Source organism: Equus caballus, chromosome 5, assembly GCF_041296265.1.
Source record: "Equus caballus isolate H_3958 breed thoroughbred chromosome 5, TB-T2T, whole genome shotgun sequence".
NCBI classification, from domain to species: Eukaryota; Metazoa; Chordata; class Mammalia; order Perissodactyla; family Equidae; genus Equus; species Equus caballus.
Window position 1 is genome coordinate 63200190 of NC_091688.1, and position 24536 is coordinate 63224725.

Sequence of the window (24536 nt, forward strand, 5' to 3'; positions counted from 1 at the left end):
TTGCTGATCGATGCTTCTACCAACTCATCAACGAGGTAAGCCCCAATTTCATATTGGCTTGTCCAGAGAGTGATGAACTGTTATCTCCTTAAAGTAATCCGTGCTGCTTTCAGAGGAGCCCTTCTCTACCTTGACAGATGGGATTAGATTCATCTGACTTCCCTTCTGGCAACTGGAAAGATCAATGAGACATTAGTCTCTTGCCTCTACTTTCTCCTAAGGGAAAATGCTGATGGTCCAGAATTAATGTGGAATTGATTTACTGTGTGGTGGCCAAAGGCACGTGGACAAGTCCTCCCACTGCTGGCAGGGCAGATGGGGAGAAAGCAGCCCTTGGCCACTTTACGGGACTGGCTCACAGGCCTGTGTTGTCTAACCTGGTTGAGAAGACAAGAGCTGCAGAGGGACTGACTCACCTGGGATCTATATCCTGGAGAGTGGCGGGCCCTGGCCTTAAAGTCCCAAGGCCATGACACTTTCAAATTCTATGACCATGACAAGTTAGTTGACCTCTCCAGACCTCAGCTACTTTATCTAAAAAATTGGGATAGAGATCCTTCACAGAATGACTGCGAGATTAAAATGAGAACGTGTATGAATGGATGTGCTGGGTAAATGTTAATTTTTCACCTTTAAGCAAAAAAGTAAATTCAAAAACTTACCTTTTGAAAAAGTTCTTGAGAAGTTAATCAAGTTTACAGATATTAAAACTGAGGCCTAGAGAGGTGAAATCTGTAGCATCAAGTAAGTTAGCAAGACTGTCCACTGCTGTTAACACTGGTTTCCCCCATTTCAACTGGTTCTTGGGAGCTAGGATATCGTACAGATGAAGGGTTGGAGGGGCTCAGTTTCCTAAGAGATTTCCACAGGGGATTTCTTCACTACTAGAACGGATATTTATGAACATCTTCTGTGTGCCAGATGCTCTTCTAGGCACCATGGAGGGTAAAGACACAACTGTCAAGTTCTGAAAAGACCTTGACCCTGAGGTTTTGGTTTCTCTTTTCATCCTCCTGTCTGTCTGTCTGTCTGTCTCTCATCTTCTCCTTCCCAGAAGCAGCTCTGTCCCTGAAAGGTGTGGGGAGGGACCGATGCCTGCCCTACTGAGTCCTCTCCTTGGAGTCTGGTACCTGAAAACACAGTGCCTGGCCCCAGGCTCCAGGCAGGGACAAACGTGCAGGTTGTTATTGGTAATGACCATTGGCCTGAAGAGTTTCTCTTATCCAAAATAGGACTTGGGTTTGTTTTCATTCTCTCTAGCTTATTCAGAACACAAGCCCCATGACTGAGGAAACTCTGCCTGATCCACTATTGCTCCCAGCATAGAATTTGGCAAATTAGGAGTGAGAAATCGATAAAGAAATGGAACTGGAGATCTACAGTGAGGCCACAGCATGAAGTTGGCGGACAGGCAGACTCTGAAATGCACTTTTACAGCCCTTACCTCTAGGAGCACAAAGCAAAATGACCAGCGTTCTCGAATTCCATATACACTGGGCTCCCGCAGAAGAGAAAACAGAAAGCACTGCCCTCCCCTTTGCAAGTTGCTGTCTGAGCTGTGGAAAGGCTGTGGCTGTCCTGCCCAAGAGTTCTCCCTCACAAAAGCAGGAAGCCTTCTGTAGAGATGCTTGAGATGCTCTCCTGCTGCCCCTCGTGAATACCTTTGCTGGGTTCAGGGCCCTTTCAAAACAGAGAAAGCAGAATGTTTCCTCCTCAGCCTCCTCCTCCTTTGCAACTAAAGCCGGGCACGTGATCCAGGCTCCATCGCTTAAATTTACCTTCACAAGACCTCAATTCAGAGGCTCCGAGAAAATCCCACTTTGCTGGCCAGACAGCGGCAAAGGGGTGTGGCTCCAGGGGTGCAGTGGTTACGGCACTGGGTGTACGGCAGTCAGGCCGGCAGCAGGGTGTTTTCTTCACGGGAGTTTGGAGCTTTGTCGCTGGAGGCTTAGACTGAGCTCTCCAGCCCTCCCAACAAAGGAGCAACCATAAGCTACCCAACGTCATTTTAAAACTTCCTTTCCTACCCCATAAGCCAGAGTCAGCTTCTGTTGCTTACAACTAAGAACACTTAATGATAGTCTAATTCAAATTTGCCCCAGCTCTCATTTCTCGAGGTCCTAGCAACAACAGGTCTCATTTGTTCACTGCTTGCAGCGGTGCCCAGGGCTGTGCTAGGGGCTTTTACATGCATGTCTCATGGAATTCTCACACGCCACCAGGAGGGAGGTACTATTCTTATCTTCACTGACAGTGAAAAAAACTTGAGCTATGAAGGCATTAGAGGACTTGTCCAAGGTCTTACCAGAAGTTAATTAAATGTTGCGATAGAAGATAAGCTTTTGAAGCTAAACATGGATTCCAAGATAGATGGTGGCAGTCAATAAGAAAGCTTTCGCTCTGCTCTCCATGGCAGGATGGGCAGAACTAGGCAGGTCATCTTGTCTTCACAACATTCTCTACTGTGAAGCAAGGGCCAGTGACACTTTACTAAGTTCACAGATGGTGAAATAAAGACACGAAGGTATTTCACTGCCCAAGAAGGATTTTTCCAGGACAATGGCAGAGATTATTGACAATGGTACATCTTGTGACCCCACAAGCATGTTCTCTGAAACCCACCAAGGGCTAAGGGGATGCATGCCAGGTAGACAGTGAGACATAGCAAAGGAAGCTGAAATCTGCATTTGACTAAAACCATCAATGCACAGACCTCATTGCAAATACATTTTAATACAGGTAATTTCTTTTCCATTCATTTTCAAGCACTTATTTCATTTACTCAATTCCAAAGCCAATAAATCTCGGCATTAAGGCTGATTTGATGTGTGATGCAGAGAGTCCAATTAAGGACAGGGTATTTTATCAGCTCCTCTAAATTTTCTTTTCCCTAGTCTACGATCTTTTACACCGGGTTGATCTTTTTTGTATTCGTAAGGGCTTCCCTCCCATTTGTCACGGCTGCATTAACGGGACATCTAATGAAGACTTGGATACGGAAGTCTGCACCTCGTTTATCCTCAATAGCAAAATTATTAAAGCAGCAGGAAAATCGCTTCCTGAGCTGGAACTTCTTTAGCCAACCCTGAGTCATCTAGAATATATTTTGCTTGTGTCTTCCAGAATTGGGGCTCAGCTGTAAACTTTAGGAGGCAGTGCCTGACGTCAACTTCTATCCACTGACAGCCTGTACCCTACTCCCCTGCCCAGCTCACTGCTTGGAGAGGCTTGGATTCGAGCGGCCAGCAGCCCATCTGCCCACTCATTCCCTCTATACACAGTTACTGAGCACCTTCTGTAAGCCAGGCTCAGGGATACAAAACAGACTCGAAAAGATCACAGTTAAATGGGTCATGCCACCTCTGTTGGCCAACGGAAGGAAAATGTCTTAGCCAAATATCAAGGTCGGGAGCAAGCTGCAAAGATTATCCACTCTACCCTTTTGTCTCTGGGAGGGCGACCCTCTCAACCAGTTTTTCTATTATCAAGGGCTGCCAAATGTCTGTGATTATCACAGACACTGACTTTCACCCCTAGACTTTGTGGCTTAAACAACAGAAATTTGTTGTTCTGGAGGCTAAATGTCCAAAATCAAGGTGTCAGGAAGGTTGCTTCCTTCTGTGGGCCAAGGGAGGGAGCTGTTCCAGGCCTCTCTCTTTGGTTTGTACATGGCCATCTTCTCTCCATCTCTTCACATTGTCTTCCCTCTGTGTCTTTGTGTCCAAATTTCCCCTTTATATCAGGACACCAGTCATATTGGATCAGGGTCCACCCTAATGACCGCATTTTAACTTATCTCTATAAAGACCCTATTTCCAAATAAGGTGACATTCTGAAGTACTGGGGGTCAGGACTTCAACATATGAATTTTGGGGAGACATATTGAACCCATAACAAAGAACGTCTCTGAAATTGGTTTAACTAAAGCTCTAAGATAGCCTCTGGCAGCACAATACAGTTAGAACTGGATAGGAGATTAAGGATCTGAAATTAAGCTCCAAACTAGCCACTTCCCCTCTCTGAGCCTCAGATTTTTTTCTCTACAGAGTGAGAGGTCTGGGCTGGGCCTCCAGATCCCTCTCACATTTCTAGAACTGTGTCGCTGACGAAGTGAGAGGAGTTGATCTTCTGAGCCTGAGGGGTTTTTTTTAACTGTAAAAGGAGAATAGTGACAGTAGTTACTCCAAAAAGGTCATGAGGACTAACGAGGCCTGGGAATTACCTGGCGCGCAGCTGTCGCTCTGTGTAAACGATATTACTGCTGTTACGATGATGAGGAATCAGGCTTTGCACGGAGGACTCAGCTCTCAGGTGGTGTCCACTATCAGAAGGCAGGGGTATGTCCCCCGCCGGGGGCCTATCTGGTAGCTCGCCTGCAGTGAGATGCTTTAGCTGGCAAGATTCTCGTCAACCTTGAGACATGCCTTTCCCCACCTCCACCTCATCCAAACCCTATCCCATTCTATGCAGCTCATTCACATTCACGTCATTAGGGTTAGAGCGAGGACTTCAGGTGATTTTCTTTCTCACTGTAGTTTATAATTTTTATACCATAGAAAAGTGCAAGAAAACATATTTAATTATGTCATTTAAGACAGCTTTATAGAGCAGCTGTGTAACTCCAGCCCTGTGAGCTCACGCCGGCAAGAAGCCTGGATCGCCTGAGGTCTGTGGCAGGCATTCAGCTCTCACCTTCATCGAACTGTTAGTTATTTTCCAATGTGTGTCCTCCCCAAGACTGTAAGCAATCTGAGGAAACAGACAGGTCTTCTTACTCAGATTTAGCAAAGTTTAGTTATGGACTCCCACAATGCACCAGCCCCTCTTACACAGAACATCTCATACAGTCCTCCCCACAACCTGAGGAGGCAGGTAATGGTACTCCCATGTTACCAATGAGCCCCTGAGCCTGAGGTCACAAGGTTAGGCAGTGGCCAAGCCAGGATTCAATTCTGCCTCTGACTCCAAGGCCACCAATCTCGCATAGTGCTATCCTCACCAAGCTGTACTCAGTAGACTCTTGGTCCCTTTCCCTCATCTAGGATCCTCCAGCCTGAGCAGAGTTTTCCATGGCCGTGGTGCCCCCTGGTGGCACAAGAAGGCCCATTTCCCAGCCCAGCTTCAGGCCTGTGACCCTAAGCACTTGAAAGAGTGACCAATGGGGCCGGTCCTAGGGTAGCAGAGCTCTCTGTACCCAAAAGAGAGCTAGATTCTCTACGGGAGTGGCATTTCTTAAATCAATCCTCCAAGAGGATTCTGCTCCTGAGAGGTCAAGGAAGAAGGGTTAGGGTCTCAGGCCAACAGCAGTGAGATGACCTACAAGGTCTGGTTCCCCCTACACAGCTTCTCATCTCCCACTTCTCAGTTGGGACATGTGGGCATGGGCATTCTCTGCCAGACTCCCCTGGGATTTTCATTTTCAAGAGCTTGTTTACGGAGGAGAGGAGAATAAAGAGGATAAAGGTGATTAAAGTTCAGGACTTAAAGGTTCTTCACATCACAGAGTCCTTTCCCCAAAAGACCCATTGAGATTCTTCAATAAATATTTACTGGATCCTTATTGTGCCCTGCAGCAGTCAAGATGCAGAAATGGAGAAGATGCTCTTCTTGTCCTTGAAAAGTAAACATATAAAAAATTACAAGACAAGGACACAAGTACTCTAATATGGGTGTCATGGGACTTTTCCAGTCACCCAAAAAATGCTTATCAGTACTCAAAACCGAGACCAAAGAATCATCAAATACCCTACAAGCTGAAGACAGTAGAAAACTAGCGGTCAGCCACCTCCAACCATCACCCCAGACCCCCAGCACTTTCCCTGCTTATATAAGTTACCCTGCTCCCTCTGCCTACCTGGGCAGGGGCAAAATAGCCGCAGGGCAGAGAAAGAGCGATAGTGTGAAGTAATCTGTGCTCCCACCTCCGGGACAGCAAGGATGTGTGGGCCAGCGGTCATCCTCTTCCTGCTTGCACGTTTTCCCTTCAGAGGCTTTCCTTACAGTTTGAAAAGCAATGGTCTGCTTTGCTCAGAATCTTTTGGTCACTGATCTGGCTTTGAGATAATCAGAGGTACCCTGGAGCTGCAGTAGCCAACATAGGAGCCACCAGCCACACGTGGCTATTGAGCGCTTGAAATGTGCCAGTCTGAGTTGAAATGTGCTATCAGTGTAAAATATACACCGTATTTTGAAGACTTAGTACAGACGAAAAAATGTAAAATATCTCAGTATTATTTCAATTGATTACATGTTGAAATAATATTCTGGAGATATTATTTGAATAAATAAAATTTATTAAATTAATTTCACCTGTTTTACTTTTTTGGTGTGGCTACCAAATCATTTAAAATTACAGATGTGGCTCGCATGACACTATTGGACGTGACTGCCCTCGTGGTTAAAAAGCCGGAGCTAAGTCCTAGCCCTGCAAAACTTTACACCGCGTGGGACCACAAGGGAGCGGTACTGCAGTGCCGCCCTTTCCCCAGCAGGACTTCGGCGGGAAGGAGGTTGGCTCTTTACGTTTTCTAAAGCTGTCTTTTAAGGGTAGTTTTAAACTGCTTTTTCCAAAATTTAAATGGCCCATATTGTTATTCCTAAGATTAAGATAAATAATTTTTCTAGGGCAGGAGTCTAAAACTCCTGAATTACAATATTCAAGCCTAGAATTTTAAGGAAGCTGCAAGTTTTGCCATCACAGCCAGGGAATGAAGAGAGACTGAATTCAAGTCCAGAGAAGCCTTGAAGCTCGGCCCCAGACCAGAAGGTAGACTGTGAGTAAAAGCTGGAGGTGAGAGGGTCGGAGAAAACGTAGATCTAGGAGCGATGTCAGGAGGACTTAAGCACAGGGAGCGGGTAGAGGCTTCGGGCGGCTGGGAGAGCCTATGAACATACTCCCATTTGCATTAAAATGCTACCAATCTGAGCGTAAATTGGTACCACCTTTCTGGGGGGCAATTTGTAAATGTATATCAAAAGTCTTGAAAATGTCCACATCTTTTGACCCAGTAATTCCATTCTAGTAACTTATCATAATGAAAATCTTAAACTGCATAGATATTTAGCTACAAGGATATTCACCTAGCATTTGTAATAGCCTCCCCTTCAAAAAAAGCTATAAGCAACCCAGTTGCACGTTAATAAGGGGTTGGTTAAATCAATTAAGGTACAGCTATAATATAGAATATTTTGTACCTATTACGAAGGATATAAATGAATACTTATTGACGTGGAAAGACATTTCTGCTCAATTCTGTGAAAAACGCCAGCTACAGAATTGTATGTCCAGTATCTGTGTCAATTTAGCTTAAAAAAGAAAAAACATTAAAAGTATACATTTGCAAAGACAATGGGCTGAAAGGATACTCTTCGAGAGATTAATAGTCATCCTGGACAGAGACGATGGGTGGCGTTCTTCCCTTATTTTTACAACTGCTTTTATAATTAACTTTTTTAAAAAATGATTTTTAAGTAGTCCTACTGTCTTCTTTCCAAGTTCACCTAACTTCCCAAAATTTCCCGCGCCCCCGCCAAAGGAAGAACAAAAGTCTTCGTTAAAATCCCGACACTTTCCCGATACCCAGCTTGGGTTTTAACCTTGTTCCATCCCGTCCTCCAGGCCCTGTGTGCATGTCTTTTCCTCTACAAGCCTGTGGACCCCTTCGCCGGGGTCCTGTATCTTCTCTGTCCCGGCCCCACCGCGCGGATCAGACCCTGCCTGACCGGCCGGATTATTATAAAACTTAAGATCTGGCCCGACGTTTCGGAGCGGGTTGAATCCGAATCCAAAGGCTTAAGTCACCGACACAAAGTGACAGGCCAGGCCCCGAGATTCGGCTGCAGCCCCCTCTCCTGGGGAACAACCCGCGCCTCCCGGCTCCGGAGCGGATCGCCGCGCCAGCAGCGGAACTCTCGGCCCTGCTCGCGCGGCGGAAGCGGAATGACGTCTTCCCGTATTCAAAGCGGACGCTGCGAGGCGAAGTTTGTCCCTTTGGAGGCGCCGTCCCCGTCTGCGCCCCGCTCGTATCATGTGACCGAGGAGCGCTCGGGGGCCTGAGGCGGTGGACGCGAGGAGCTGCGGGTCCTGGGCGAGGGCGGACGGCGGGGCGGCATGGAGGCGACTTTGGAGCAGCACTTAGAGGACACGTGAGTAGGGCGGCCTCCTGGGCCTGTCCTGAGGTCGCGCGGCGTCCCCCGGGCCGCGGGGTGAGACGGTGATCCCTGCCCCGCCGTTTAGAATTAAAATTAAAATCCCGCCGGGCCTCCGCCCCGTCCCGAGCGAGCGACCCTCCGCGGCCAAATCGCCTGTCCTGTTGTTGAGATTGACTGTATGGCCAGGGTCGTTCTTCAGGAGTTTCAGGAAATGGGTTAATTTAGGGGAAACCACTCGCGCAAAGTCGAGCCTTGCGATGTAAACATAAACACACGCACGTATTCCCTTCCGTGCGTAACCAGTACTGGGTGCTTAAGAAGATGAAAGACATCCCTTAAATTTTTCGAATGAGTAATATCTACGTAAAATCCAAAACTGGAAAAGTGGAAGAAGGCTACAGGGAAACGCCTACCTCGCACCAGTGCCCCTCGCTTCCCACTTCCTCTCCAGGAGGCAACGCGTGTTACTTAAGTCTTTCAACAGTTTTAAATGACTTTGTATGCTAAAGCATGCCTTTTTAACGAGGGCAGCAAAATCCTCGATATTGCAGTGTTTGTGGCCCTCCAAAGCTCAACAGTACCTGATCGTCTTTTCTTTCATTAGAGAGAAATTAGTTTAACTGTTTAAATTGGCTAATTAGAATTTAATTTTTGTCGGGATGGGGGCGATGGTGAAAAAAGATGGAGAAACACTGATTGAGAGCACTTTTGTGTGTGTGTGTGTGTGTAAGATGGTCCCTGAGCTAACATCCGGGCCAGTCTTCCTCTACTTTGTATATGGGGTGCTGCTACAGCATGGCGCAATGAGCCGGTGTAGGTCCGCCCAGGATCTGAACCTGCAAACCCCGGGCCCCTGAAGCGGAGCCTGCGAACTTAACCACAATGCCATCAGGCTGGGCCCCTTGAAAGCACTTTCAGCACTGCCTGGTCCGTAGAAATCCTGTATGTGTTGTTATAATCATTTAAATTCATTTTCTCACGTCATCTGCTTCATCCCTCCTGTGTTCCTGGAATTAGAATGAAGAATCCATCCATCGTTGGAGTCCTGTGCACAGATTCACAAGGGCTTAATCTGGGCTGTGAGTATCTCACGTCAGCCCTTTGGTGGATTGCACAGCATTTGATGTTGACTGGGAGCCTAGTGTGCTGTTATTCTCTCATTTTTATTTCTTGTTACCCTGCCACTTTCTGGGTACTTTGGTGAGAGTAGAGATTATCTCCAGATAACAAGATCAGAAACTTAAAATTTCTCCGTTGGTATGTGTGAAGGTAGGAATGTTCTGTGCAGTTCTAGTGCCACACAGTTGTTTCTACTAAAATAGTGTTGGAGTCACTTTAAGTTGGATCTAGAAAGGACTTCAGATAATGACAACAGTTACCATTTACTGAATGTATGGTATATGCTGCGACTGTTAGGCGTTATATACGTTATCTCTGATTTTCACAGTCACTCTGCAAGATGGATGGTGCTATTTTTCAGTCCAACTACACTTAACAGTAAGTGAGTAGGCAGTAAAAACAGGGACTTCAGAGTTGGACAGCCCTGGGTTCAACTCCCTGCTCTGGCATTTCTCAATAGTGTGAACTTGGACCAAAAAGAACCTTTCTGAGCCTCAGTTTCTTATTGGTTGTTGTTTAATAATGATAATAATTATAGAATTATATTTATTGAGCTCTTACTATGTGCCAGACACCATACTAATGCTTTGCATATACTAAGTAATTTAATCTTCCTAACAACGCTGTGAGGTCAATAAAGAAATTGAGGTACAGAGGTGGAGTACCTTATCCGCAGTCAGACAGCTAGTTGAGCTGGGATTTGAGTCTGGCTCCAAAGCCTCTTAATCACAATGCTATAAGATTATATAATATGTGTAAAACACCCAGACATAGTATTCAATCATGGGGAACAATTACAGATAAGGAAATAAACCCAGAAAGGTAAATAACTAAAGCATTCGGCCAGTTAATGTCAGGACTAGTAAAACCAGGACTCCTTACTCCTACTGCAGGGATTTTTAAAGCTCTGAATTTCAGCTGGGGGGGTAACTGAAGGAGGTAATCCGTGTAGCCAGTTAGGTTTTACACACAAATCAGTTAGTTGGGAGAAAAAAGGCAGATTTTCTTTTGAGGCGGTTGCCCGGTTCACTAACGGAAGGGCTGAAATTCAAGTGTGGAGGTCTAAAACTCAATGAGTTCCTTCCAGAAACCTTCAAGGCCTGAAAGACTGCACTGGATCTGGCTAGTTAATGTTATCTATAACACTTGCTATCGATTGAATATTACCTATAACACTAGTTATTGATTGACTCTGCCATAGTGGCGTGTCTGTCACCTGACTCACCCTCAGGCACTTAGGCTTGTCTTGCCTGTATATATAGAAATATATTGTGGAGTAAACTTAGTGACCACTTTTTGTAACTGGACCCAAGATTTAGTTATTAGCTACAGGCTAAAACAAACATTAATAAAAAGCCAGTTTTGTTGACATTTGAAAGCAGCCAGCTTATTCTAGTGGAAGTAATTGCTCACAGAATATTCCCATGTGCTGTCAAGGTGATCTTACAGCTGAACTCCTGACGAAAGACTTTTATATCCTTTGAGGTTGAGTCAGTAAAAGGAAGTCAGATTTCCCATGAGGAATTAATTTGTTTCAACAAGCGTCTTGCCTTTTTTGACTGCTTTTTGTCAGTCACCTCTGAACTTGTTGTTGGTTTCAGTAAGGTTCCTGTAAAATGAATTTATGACTTTCAAATTGATGTGAATTACACCTTCCTTATATGCGTGAGAAGGTGTTTAGAGATGGTGATGAGAATGACTTTGAAGATTGAGTGTCTGTTATGACTTTATTGATTTAAGAACTGTTGTTTGGCTTTCTTACTGATGTAACCAGCTGTATCAGGGCAAAATCATTTCATGTCAGTACCTAACCTAAGAGACCATGAACTGAACCTTCTTTTTGTGAATACTTCAATGAAAGATACTACTATAGCTCTATAATCATTTTTGGACAATCAGGTGGCCTCATCTCATCTCTCTCTTCCAGGCCGTGGGACCCTATCAGATGAGCATGCTGGGGTGATATCTGTTCTAGCCCAGCAAGCAGCTAAGCTAACCTCGGACCCCACTGATATTCCTGTGGTATGTCTAGAATCAGATAATGGGTGAGTAGATGTCAGCAGATCCCTTCCTTTCCTTTTTATTCAGGAAAATCCCTGGGAAATTTGACTGGGGCCTGCCGTGTGTTCATCAGGGATTCCTCATTCAAAGTACTTTGAGGGAGGGTCTTCACCCTTTGGACCACAGGAGCAAATAGATTGATCTCTGAAGCTACTGTGCTTTCACATCACAATGACATTTAATGAAGAGTAAGGATTGTCATGACATCAGTCTATCAAGAAAAAGAAAGTAATAAATAGCACAGAGGAAGACTAAACAAACAACAGAAACTACTTCTGTAGTAATAGAAATACCAAAGATATTCTACGTGAGGGTCCTCAGAATAATAGTAAGTGGAAAAAAAGCAGAATACAAAACTAGGCACAGTATGATAAGTTTTGTAAAAAGAGAAAAAATGTATATTACATGCAGATTAAAAAACAGGAAAGTATTAGTAGTGGTTGTCTCTGATAGGATTATAGGATTCATTTAATTTTTATATTTTACACTTTTCTATATTTCCCAAGTGTTTTGTAATGTTCATGTATTGCTTTTATACATAGGAAAATGATAAATATTATTTTTTTAGTTGTGTTCTAAACCAAACAGCATCTTTAATCTTGCACTGACTCTCACATAGAACATTTTACTGAATATCTTCCACTTTGCCTTTCAGGAACATTATGATCCAGAAACATGATGGCATCACAGTGGCAGTGCACAAAATGGCTTCTTGACGTCTCCTGTCAGTTCTGCAGCAGCGTGTCATAGGCACTTGATCTTATCTGTGTTAATTATCTTATAGAACATTAAAGTTCCAGTAGTTAAGCCATTCATTTAATGTACATTGAGCACTTTTCTGTTAATTTTAGAGTAAGCTGCTTTTTGACACTGTATGACTACTAGTTAAGAAAGGATCATGTTTTGAAGCAGCAGGTCCAGGTCATTTTGTATATAGAATTTTGTTATGTTCAATAAATTTGGTTGGAGGAAAGCTTGTTAAACTCTTATCAAATGTTCGTTTTTTCAGTTAACAAATTATAATTTCTTTTAAAAAGGTCCTTGTGCCAAACTCTTCTCTTCTCTTTTAGACACTTCCTGAAGTACATATATTCTCACAGAAGTGTCCGTGGATATTTAAAAGAAATCAAGCATACTTGTACCCCATAATAATAACATAATAGGTAATATCATTAAGTACTTAACATAGGTCAGCAACTCATTTAATTCTCATTAACAACCCTAAATAGTAGGTACTGTTATTTGCCCCATTTTGCATTTGTGTAACCAAGGCTAAGGGATTACTAGAGTCACCATTTGGACTTAAGATTCCAGCTCAGAGCATGTACAGTCATGTGCTGCATAACGACATTGATTGACCACATCTACAACAGTGGTCCCATAAGATTAGAGGCATATAGCCTAGGTGTGCAGTAGACTGTGCCATCTAGCACTCTGATGTTCCCACAACGATGAAATCGTCTGGCAATGCACTTCTCAGAACATATCCTCGTCGTTAAATGATGCAACACTCAGACCACTACAGAAATAGGTATGTGTAAGCCACAAAAATGTCTTCTACCATTTGAAAGTATAGGACGTTATCTTCTCTTCATTGTTTGTAGTTTTCAACAACAGACTGATGCAAAAGCAGTCACAGAAGACTTCATTTTGTTGAATTTGAATGCAACTCCTGTTGCTCTGTAGCAATTTAATATTTGACAGTATTAAAAAGTCTCCAGAATATTATTTATTCAAAAATATCAAGCATCTACAAATATAAGGTGCTATGTGAGGAAACAAAGATTCTGAATAAGACCTGGCTCCAGCCTTTGAGTTTGTACTTTGATAGAAGGGATATGCATGTATGTTTTCACTGTACTTACCAATAACCCAACATATATATATGTTTGTTTCATTATCTGTCTTCCCCACTAGCATAGACGCTTTGAGGGCAGGAGCTTTGTCGTATTCACAGATGTATCCCAAGCACCTAGAGCAGTCCCAGCATTTAGTAGACACTGCCTAAGTACTTGCCAAATAGGTAAATATATGCAGGAGAGTTTTGTGGTATGAACTGGGCCTTTCCAGGCAGGAGGAGGAGCAATGGCAAAGACAGGTCAGAAACCAAAAGGAATATTTATGTAATACTAAATGCTTTAGTTTGGTCAGGGAGGTAGGAGGTGAAAAAGCTGGACATTAGGGCAAATACCTCAAGGAACTGGAATATTGCTTTTTAAGAATCCTAGGCCCTATCCTGTTAACAAATGGAGTTTGGAACAATTGAGATTCGAGGTTGAGCTTTAAGATTAATCTGAGGTACACAGGGCTCATTTTTTCAAGAACTGCTTCCTCTTCTGTACGTATCTGCAATTTGTAGCACAAGTAGTAAGTCAACCTTTAGTGAGTTCTTGCTACATGCTAGACACAGGGTAAGCAATTCACATGCATTTAGCTGATTTAATCCGCTTAGTCTTCTGAGGTATGATCCCCATATTAGAGAGGAAGAAGTAGGCTCAGCAAGATAATTAGCTCAGGATCAAATATGAGGGACAACTGAAAGAACAAATTGGTAGAAGAGGAACAAAAGAGAATGAAGAATTAAAGATCAATTGAATTGTCTAAGTGATAGGAAGAACTGAGTGTCTTAGAAAGAAGCAGTCAACTCGGAAGAATTACAGAGAAGAGAGGATTGGGTTTGACTTTAGATATGTCGAATTTCTGATACGACATCCTGGTGGTAATGCTTAGTAACAAACATGTCCTGGGTGCTCACTGTGTACCAGGCACAGTGCTGAACCTCCCTTCAGGGACCTCCCGTTGCATTTAGGACAAAATCTGAAGTTCTTAGCATGGTCTCCCAAGCCCTGCATGATCCAGCCCCTGCCCACCCTTGTGCCCCATCATGCTACCCTCTGCCTGCACATATCCCCTCTGTCTAGCACAGTGCCTGGCACAGGAGGCACTTGGATCGAATGAAATGAATAAATGAACGTACTTCCTCATTTATTCTTCGTAATAACCTTTGAGGTAGGGTGTAGTGCACCCAATTTTATTGATGAAACGTTAAGACTTGTGCTGGAAAGAGCTCAGGGCTGGAGAAAGTATTTTCTAGTCTGTACAGAGCTGAACTATAGAGCTAAAGTAGGATTGGATGGGGGTTACCCAAGACCACCCCTGAGATGGTTAATTTTATATATCAACTTGACTGGGCCATGGAGTGCCCAGATACTTGGTTAAACATTATTTCTGGGTGTGTGTGCCACGTTTCTGGATGATATTAACATTTGAATCAGTAGATTGAGTAAAGTCGATTGCCTTCCCCAATGTGGATGGGCTTCATCCAATCTGCTGAAGTCCTGAATAGAATAAAAGGCTGAGTAAGAAATAATTCTTTCTCTTTGCCTGTCTTCCAGCTGGGACACCAGTCTTCTGCCTTTGGACTCAGACTTGGACTCAGACTAGAACTATACCATTGGCTTTCTGACTGCAAATCTTAGATTTCTCAGCCTCCATGATCACATGAGCCAATTCCTTATAGTACCATATAGTATCACCATATAGGTACCCTCTCCCTGGAGTTTGCTCAAAATTCTAAACTCCCACAAGGAAAGCAAGTGTTCAGCATAAACCATATTGTTTGTACAAATACTTTAGGCACAGTGATCTACTCATAATTTAGGGAATCATTGGAACCCCCCCGAAATCTTAACTTCTCTGCTGAAAGATTGAATGAGGACAGGGGAAGATTCAGTTAAAAATAAAATCTCTTAATTCTAGATGTTAGTGCTGCATTATACTCTTAAGTCCCTGTGTGCTAAAAATTACAAGCTTTATTTGACAGTGGAATGAGGGTGATAGTAGTGACTTAGGAAATTGTTCTGCATTCTTGCTGAATAGCTTTAGGGACAAGAGTTAGAGAAGTAGAGGTTGAGGGAATTATTTGTGTTTTGTTAAAGACTTATAAACTTCATTAAGTTGATTTGATACAGATGCCAAAATGTTAACTAACATCTCAAAAGTGGCTTAAGAACTCTTTGCTCTTGATATTAGGCCTCACCTGATTAATAAGAACCATTTTTTGTTTTGTTTTGTTTTGCTGGGAAAGATTTGCCCTGAGCTAACATCTGTTGCCAATCTTCCTCTTTTTTTTCCCTCCCCAAAGCCCCAGTACATAGTTGTATATTCTAGTTTTAATTCCTTCTAGTTCTTCTGTGTGAGCCACTGTCATAGCATGGCTGCGGACAGATGAGTGGTGTGGTTCTGCACCTGGGAACTGAACCCAGGTCACTGAAGCAGAGCATGCTGAACTTTAACCCTTAGGCCATCAGGGCTGGCTCAATAAGAACCATTTTTAATGAACTAAGTACCAATAGTGGGTCTGTTAATGTGCAGTCACCTTATATATATAGTTAGTCCTCCAGCAAACTTGCAAAATGATATTAGCCACATTTTATAAGTTTGGAAACAGAGAGGGTAACTTGCCCAGAGTCTGCAGGCTTAAAAATGGCAAAGTTAAGATTCTAACCAAGTCTGTATTTTCCACTATGCCTCAAAGCCTATTGTATGAAAGATACGCTTCAAGGTGCTCATCTTTGAGGACTTTGCAGCCCTCCTAGCCTCTATGAATAACTCCTCTTTCTGCCACATTTCAAACCTGACCCCGGTCCTCAGCATCAGAGCTCTCTACCAATATAAAGCCCAGCCTCATCTCATCCTGTGATCAGAATCATAGAGACAGCCGTGCTTTGAAAGAGCAACAAGCACCCACACACAAAAAAATCAGTTCTACAGATGTTTACTAAAAAATGCTTTCTAGAATATGTTACTAACTACAAACAACCCTCTGAAAAGCATTCACCTTCTCTCTTTTGGATGTTTGCCTTCTGCTGAAGGTTTGTTTGATCCTTACCACCAGCATCACATAATTGCATAATCTTTTCCACCATTACACTTATAGAGCATCTTCCCAAACCACTAAGTTGTGGTTCTGCTAGCACTTTAATCAAAAGGTATTATAGAGTTTGGTTTTAAAAGCCTGAGAAGCCCTTTACTCTTTAAAAAGGAACATGCATAAATATGTGCATATTTTCCAGATAAAACAAGAAAAACACACTTTGGCCTAAAATACACTCTAGTTTAAAACTTGGAATGTTGGTGCTGGGGAGATCAAAGGCAATTTCCCATTGACTTTCTTCTTTAATGTGGAGGGTGGAGAAGAGGAAGGAAATGGGATAAGAGAGCTGAATTATCCCAGTAATTTTCTAGGAGACTCAGCCTTAATCATTTCCAAAATGCAATAAGAAAAAAAGTTTCATTAAAATCACAAGTATATACCTTTCATGGAAGGTGTTTGGAGTTACAGCAATCAAGTGTAAAAAAATGCAATTAAAATGGGGCCTGTAACTCCAAATTACCAACCTGAATCTTTAGTCAATACACAAAAGGTCATACAAATAGGCTGAACTTACTGAAGATTGCCATTTGTAGCCCAGGAAATGTACCTCCCAACTCTGGGAGAGTTGTATATTTTCTTCTGTAAAATAAGCATGTCCCGAGGACCTCCTGGAGGAACAGCAGAGGCAAAGGTATCAGGATTCTGGCGCTCCACCCCCTGCCTTAAGCATACTGTTAAAAGAGAAACTGAAGCATATTAAAAATGGTAAGAATTTATTTGGGCAAAAATCAGCTTGAATTGGGCGGCACCAAACCAGAAGTGGTTAGGAGTGCTCCACATACAGGAGCTTGGGGAGAAGCTTTATAGAGAAAAGTGGAAGCAAAGTAAGGAAATTATTGGTCAGCTGTAACTTAAAGCTTAGTTAGCTGTTTGTGATTGGTTATCCTTAGGTTTCAATTTCGTAACCTTGAGGCATTTACAGGCTTAGATTTTGGTTTGCTTATGTAGGCCACTACAGCATAAAGCCAACTCAGTCTAATGGTCTCTTGTTGCTTTAGCCATGTGGCTTGTTTAATTTCTTATATTTGCTACAATACCAGAGGTGCTGATCCAGGTACAGCAGGAGGTACTTGCTATTGCACAGACGACTCCTTGTTCAGCCAACAAGTGATCTAAAGCAATTCTATTATCTAAAAGTGCCTCAGCCAGAAAGCCTAGAGACTTTTGTTATGTGGCTATAGCCTTAGCAGTAGACTCAGTGATAGTTGCCAGAGTTCAGGAGCACTGTCTTCCTGTGCATTAACAGAGAGAGAAGGCAAGTACTGAAAAGACAAAAGGCATAAAGGTTTCACATTAGAAATGAAGATGTTGATCCATGATCTCGGGAGAGCTGTCCACCCTCAAGATGTTGTCTGCTTTAGGGAGGAACCTCCCTAGCCAATTTTAATTTTAGATCTCCAGATGGTGTGCAGTTCCAAGAGTCCGGAGGAGCCCTTTTTAATTGGGAGATGTGGACCCAAGGCTCAAGCCCCTGAAGTTTGGCTGATGACTTGGTATGGTCTGTTCCAAAAAGGTTCAAGGGCAGTCTTTGTTCTTAGTGATTTCATATCAGAAGGCTGGGAGAAAACTGGAAATCTTAGTTTGGAGGGTAGCGAGATATTTGAGAAAACTAGAAGAATTCAGGATCCAGTCTGTTTTACAGGTATATAACAAAACCTCAGAGACAATGAACAAGACTAGAATCTGATATCCACAAAGTTGTGTTATAGTTTTCTACTGAAAGAATTTTTTTTCTCTACAATCACACTCATTTCTCTCAAAGATAATCACAGTAAGACTAATTTGTTTGCAAAATAAGTCTAATCTCATTAAACTTGGCCCAATTATTTACATAGGTGCTGTAAGAATAGTGATTGACCGTACAGTTTCTTGTTAAATCTGCTTGGTGGAACTTTTCTTAAGGAATCTTAAATGGGACTTTTAAAGCCTCTTCAGACTAAGAAGGCAAGTCATGGACTCACCATCAGACTCTGCCAGGAATACTTGTAGATTTGGGTTCATTCCTCTCTTCTCAAGGTCCCCAAGATATCCTGAGGTTCCTGGGCCTGCCGAGAAGTAACCTTCATTACTCACCTAGTAAGGATGCTGGGAACTCTATAAACAAGGTACTAGACCAGTTTTTCCAAGGGCCTTTATTGGCTCCATAAAGTCAACCTTATTTCCTTAAAACTGTCTAGCCATATGTGATTTTATGCATATTTGCATATTCTCAAATATGACGTTCTAGTCAAAGCCTTGGTAATATAACCAACATTTCCAATTGTGTCCTGTTTAAGAGTAGATTCTTATTGAGTTTATGCAAATAACTATATTGTCATGAAAATAAGAATACTCAACAAATTTCTGAATTTCAAAGGTACCAGGTAGGGAGAAAAAGTAAGTGTTCCAATTCTGTTTACAAAGATATACTATACCAAATTGCTTTAAATCATAAATTGCTTCAGAAAAAGATTTCCTTAAATCTAGAAAATGAAACATTGAGGAACCAGCAATGTTTCAAAGTAATGTTTCAAAGAAAAGTTGTAAAAAAATTATAATCATCCTCATTAGTTCATTTAATCTCATGTTATTAATTCTTGTTCTGCTTGAATCCAGTTTTTCTATTAAATCTGGAAATTCTTACCCAGTTCAGTTTTATGATCTTAAAGTTATCAGAAACCTGTATTCTAGGGTATTTGTCAGAGTCCTTTCCATTACTCTCTGAAGATGAAGCACTTTTACAAAAGCATCAGAATAAAACAACTACTGTCTGTAAATGACAAAAAGACTTTAATAAAAATATCCTTCACACCTTTCCTTATCAAAAAAACACATTCTACTTTCCTTACCTACTTTTCATACACAGTTGTTTCTTTCACCCTTATATTTCTAAGTAGTATTAATTCTATATAATGATTAGAATTCTTAACCTTTAGAATCCTTAATTTCTAGTGAAAACTAAGAAGTAAGCAATTATGGACTGTTACACTGGTGTTCTGTGGATTGGCACATTTAGAAATACCTTTTATAATTTCTAGAAGTATATTTTTCTTCAGTAAATTTTTCAATGTGACATAAAACACATTTACCAATAGACCCAAATGTCTTTAGTTTTTCTGTAATAAGAAGCCAAAAGTAGATAAACGTATCAAATAATTAATGTTTCATTATTTTATCTTATTTGGAAGTGACCTAGATATTCAATAAATATCCAGCACTTAACTTAGTATAATTTTTCCCTAATTTCCAAGTAGCCTCCCCCCCCCCCTTTTTTTTTGTTCTTCTGATAAGAACTACCTCCCTGAAGTTTGCATTTCAAAGAAAAAGCTCCCAGTTCCAGAAAACACTGGGTAGAACATTCACATCTCAAAGGCACAGAGAAAGGATGTAAGATCCACCCAGGAGGACTCTTATTCCCTAAATCCAGATGTTTTACAATATCTGCAAGCCTTTTCAGATGAATAGGGGAGTTTGGGAGTTGGTAAATAAAAGAGATGGGCTTTGAATTGTTTCTAGAGCTGCATTTACATTCTGTCAAGATTCTATTTGTAACATAAATACAGTTTTTAATTCCTCAACCTGAATGATATCAAGAGGCTGACTCTCTCACTCAACTACACGATCTTCAGTTCCCTTCTTTATATAAAGGAGATTTCCTATGTTCTATATTTAGAACTGTGTGTCTTTGTGATTTAGTAAATCTTTCACAGTGGCTTCAGAATGTTTCTCTTTCCCTCTGGGTACATAGTTTCATTTCAGCTTAGAGAAGGCCTTAGAAAGAGTTCCTCTGAGGCTCTGAATATCAGCTGCCAATTTGGCCAACTTCTGACCATAGAGCTCACTAAATAAATCCTTTCAAATATCTTATTAACAGGTTTTAGGTGGGACAAACAGTAAATATTCCTGGCAGTATTGAACAACCTTTTCTTTTCTTTTTCTTTTCAACCAAAGATATCCCTAACAAATGACTCAAAACCAGTAGCCTTTTATGGCTTAACCATGGATGCAAGAGGCATCCCCAAGAGGGTGCAAAAGAACCACAGCCATTTCCAAAGATAACAAAAGAAAGAAAGACTTGGACAATTCCCCTGATAGCTGGCAACAGTTGGTAGGACACTAGCCACAAATGAGGTGCAACCCACATTTCTGTCCAGTCACATTTTTGGAGCCCCCAACCTGACAGCTGATCTGCCTGTACCTAAAGAACTGACAACCTGAGTGCCCCAACAGACAGAAAGCCAAGCCAAGTTCTCAGGACACAAAGCAAGACAAATGAGAAAGAAACAGCTGTCACTGGGAGAGAAAGGATGGATAACCAGTGGATACCCAAATGCAAATTCATGAGCCCCAATTCAAAGATCTAATTCTTACAAATGGTTTTCTCCTGCCAATCCAAATTTGGAAAGGAAGAGACAACGTGAAATTTTACCTTCCTCTCTCAACCAGGCACCATAGATAGAGACCCAGGAGAGCTGACTTTGGTAAAAATTTTCACCCTTTGTGAGCTTCTGCCAGTTTTCTCAGGATCCCATCTGTAGGTTCTGGAGTGAGTGGAGTGTCCCAGCAGGTCTCATCCTGGTCACCAGAAACTGGAGAGGAGGAAAAATAATTTTCCCTCTATCCTTTACAGTAAGCGCTTGGCTGAGACTCCTTTTTCTCTAGGACACCTCATAAATGGATAAACTTACCTAGGTTAAAAGTTCTCCACTGTGGCCACTGTAATTTAAGATTAACTTTGGTAAGGTTAACTTACTTGTTCAGCCTTAAAACAAAATTTTATTCACCTGAGCCCTCACACTGGCCCCAGTCCAGTTTAAGTTGGACCCAGTCTGATTCCAACTGGTTTCTGGATCCAGTCTGGAAAAAGAAATGCTCGAATAAAGTCTGAAAGTTCATAATGCAAAACCTATGGAGCTAGGATCCAAGAAGGATTACCCAAGACCTTCAGAGGCAGCGAGAAAGCAGCAAGCTCAATGAACTCAGCGGGTACCTACATCTGGTTGCTCATTCTTCCTGGGAGTCGTCAGGGGTCTCCCTCCTTTGTTCCCTCTTCTGACACCAGAACTATTAACACGTAAACTGAGGCATATTAAAAATTTTAAGAGTTTCTCTGAGCAAACATCGATTCAAATTGGGCAGTGGCAAACCGGAAGTGGTTAGGTGCCCTCCATCAACAGGCACTCAGGGAGAGACTCATATAGAGAAAAGGCAGAGGCAAAGCTAGGAAATTATTAATTGGCTGTATCTTAGAGCCTAAGTTTGTGATTGGTTGTCTTTGGGTTTTGGATTTCATAACCTTGTGAGCTTTATAGGCTTAGATTTTGGTTTGCTTACATAGGCCACCATGGCATTAGAGCCACCTCAGTCTAATGGCCTCCTTGTTAATTAATTTAACAATAGTTACCAAGAGGATTTTCTACTTGGTTTACTCCACTTGCTTTTGAGCCTGTGGTGAAAAATTCTACCTTCTGAGTTAGTGTGGGTGGAGAGGGCCTAGGATGATGTCAAATCACAGTCTTGCCTCCTCCCCTCAGGAAGTAAAGTCCACTGGCAGGAATGCCTAAATTGGCTCTAACCTTCCCAGCTCTTACAATGCTTGCTTGTTTTCACAGTACAGCAGAAGGAAACACCTTGGAAAAAGAGTAACATTCTAGAAAATTGTACGATTTATTTTTCTTTCCAGATTCCCTCATCTGTGTAGGATTCCTTTGCTGAACACCACATCAAAGGTAAGATGAAAACGGGATTGTGTGTTGGGGTTGATTTTCTATAACGTTTTGAATGACCGGCATCTCTCCCCCCATGGCATGCTCACCAGACGGCCATTCCACAGGCCCTGCCAGCAATTTCTCCTTTCCAGTAAAATACAGCCTGCCTCCCAACCTGACAGTGGGAAATAAAGAATGCTGTACCCCTTTCTCAGAACATTCACATTTGCTTTTTGCTATTTCTCTTCATATATATATATATATATATATATATATATATATATATATATATTTTTTTTTTTTTTTTTTTTTACTGAGCCATTTGTGAGAAGGCAGCAGACTGTAACTCCTGGATACTTTTTAGTATATATGTCCTAAGAACAAGAACGTTCTCCTACAGAACCACAAGACTACCATCACATCCAAGAGATTTAACCTTGTCTACTATACAGTCTATATTCAAATTTCTGCAACTGACCTCCCAAAATGTCCTTTACAACTTTATTTCTGGTCCTGGAACAGTCATTGCATTTTGTTTTCATGTCTGTCTAGTCCCTTAGAATATTTTCATTTTAGCAAGTGCTTTGTAAAGGGAATTCCTAAACCCATGGCTCCCTGGCTCCTGCTCCCTTTTTTATTTTTCTGAAGTCAAGAGCTCACCCAGAGGACCAGAGGGAGGCACAGCTTCCCCTACCATTTGGCTTACAGGCCTGGGAGGAGGACACAGAGGACGGCGCTCGGAGCAGCCACCCCACAATCAGTGAGGTCAGGCTTTGCAGCTAAGTCCTTTGTAATTCCTGCCTTAAATAAACTGAGTGGTCACCTTTTAGATGCCATTCAAACTGGTGGAAGAGAGATTTCTTCGGTAGCTTTGATGTTCCTCAAATCACAGCCTTTCATTAGCTTTTCCTCATCTATCCCATGGTTCTGCTTAGACCATGATTATGGAGTACACAGAGCTAAGGGGGACATTATGGTGAGGCAGCCCTTGTAACGAAGGGCACACTCCAAGAGAACTGGCAAAGCCATGTGACTTGCCAGGTGAGGCCAGGCAGCAGGCCTCCAAAAAAATCCCAAAGATGGTACAAAGCTCTGCTTGCCTTTTTGAGGTTGAGATCAGAGAGTCTATAAACAACTTACAAACAAGAAGAAATCATCTATTTTTAATAGAGTGGGCTAAAAACAACCCCAAAAAATACAGTACAAGTGGCTTTACACTACAGAGAAAAAAGTTTAAAAGTTTAGATCAGTTTCTTGTCAACTGAACCAACTCTATCTTGGATTTGTCATAGGGATCTTCCGCATTTAAAGCAGGCGACGTATCATGCTGAAGAGGGAAGAGAAGGTCCGACTTTACACTAAAACCCCAGATGGAGGTTGGGGATGGATGGTTGTATTTCATTTCTTCCTGGTAAGAATTTACTTTTCTCTTTCCTACTGCCTGAAAAAGGGCTCTCTGGAGAAAGGCTCAGAGCAGCCTAACAAGATCACTTATGAAATCCTTAGCATCTGAGCAAGGCCAGGAACTGCCCATAGCTGCTAAAGCCAGCAGCCTGCACTGAACCCAGGAGAAAGTTGAAAACGTCCCCCTTGAGTGACAGCAGGAGCATTCCCATCCATTTTCCTCCTTCTCCTCCCTACCATCCCTTAAGCCTGCCGAGTGATCCAGTCACTATTGGCAGCTCTGCCCTGGCTGCATGACAATTAGGATTTGGAGGCAATCATACCTTTAACCATCCCAGAAGTGGCACTGGGAAGTGCTAAAAAGTGCTTTAGGGGTGGGTTCCCCAGCTCAGCCCAGCATATACAGAGCACTGCTGCCAGCAACCTCATTCTCTCGTAGAAGACGGGGCCATTTCCTTTATTCTGCCTGCTGTCCACTTCCCAACCCATCCCTACCAACCATAACTTATGCAAGAATTAGGCCCAATGCATATTTCTGATATGTCTGGAAAAGGAGAGAAGGATGTGGATTCTGAAACTGGAGCCTGATTTTTCTCTTTCATCCCTAAGCAACTGGACTAGGCACTCTGGTTTTTAATTTCTTTCCCTCATCCTCCCAGAAGCTCTTGAGGTTCGTATGTAAGATAGTGGTGATCTGAGTCACCAGCATGGCCATTCTAGGATACTAGTGAATCCCATCACAGCTATGCTGCAACAACCCTGCACAGAGTGGCACCAGCTCCACAATTCCTCTTAAGAGTTCCCATGTAAGTTCTGTTAACATTGAGGTGTACTCACAGACACCCTTTCTGCCTGATCCTCCTCCCCTGCCCAGTCCTACAGTAGGAAGCTCAAGGGGAGGGGAGTGCAGGTCCTGGGGACTACTAGTAATCCTGTAGTCCACCACGTGGATAACTAAGAACTCTATAAACAGACGATGGGAAAACATCATGCCTCCTCCCCAGTGACAGAGAAGGGGAAAGTAGGGGCAGAGATCCTCAGCTAGGATTTATGTAAGGCAGAACTCCTAACCAGAGGACTGTTTGTTAAACATTAGCTTCATTACCAAAGAATGTGGAACCTTTTTTTATTTTCTCCCAGAAATGTTACTAATAAGGAAACTAAGAATGCTCTAAGTC

The 24536-nt window shown here is 42.4% G+C and overlaps 2 protein-coding genes across 5 annotated transcripts in view; both read left to right on the forward strand.

Moving 5' to 3' along the window:
• Positions 1-6464: 6464 nt before the first annotated feature.
• On the forward strand, positions 6465-12314 carry LAMTOR5 (late endosomal/lysosomal adaptor, MAPK and MTOR activator 5). The gene is made up of 5 exons (XM_014740219.3): positions 6465-6773; positions 7619-8145; positions 9169-9230; positions 11198-11315; positions 11987-12314. Exons 2-5 carry the CDS (start codon positions 8111-8113, stop codon positions 12045-12047), a joined length of 276 nt encoding a protein of 91 aa, XP_014595705.1. The 5' UTR covers positions 6465-6773; positions 7619-8110; the 3' UTR covers positions 12048-12314.
• Positions 12315-12319: 5 nt separating this feature from the next.
• The window catches only part of SLC16A4 (solute carrier family 16 member 4), a 33111-nt gene continuing 20894 nt past the window's right edge, over positions 12320-24536 (forward strand). Inside the window, exons 1-3 of one of the 4 annotated variants that reach the window (XM_014740126.3) lie at positions 12320-12862; positions 21930-21975; positions 23247-23365. In XM_014740126.3, coding sequence (XP_014595612.1) covers positions 23279-23365 — 87 coding nt within the window. In that variant the 5' untranslated portion in view covers positions 12320-12862; positions 21930-21975; positions 23247-23278. Of the gene's footprint in view, positions 12863-18288; positions 18373-21716; positions 21976-23246; positions 23366-24536 lie in introns of those variants that run through there. The other 3 variants (XM_023641441.2, XM_014740127.3, XM_070267230.1) reach the window with 3 other exon arrangements.

Bases quoted from the DNA above. Each gene is read 5' to 3' on its own strand.
- LAMTOR5 (XM_014740219.3), top strand. From the start codon at position 8,111: ATGGAGGCGACTTTGGAGCAGCACTTAGAGGACAC. The intron at 8,146-9,168 runs GTGAGTAGGGCG...TCCTGGAATTAG, and splicing joins GAGCAGCACTTAGAGGACAC to AATGAAGAATCCATCCATCG. The intron at 11,316-11,986 runs GTGAGTAGATGT...TTTGCCTTTCAG, and splicing joins TGTCTAGAATCAGATAATGG to GAACATTATGATCCAGAAAC.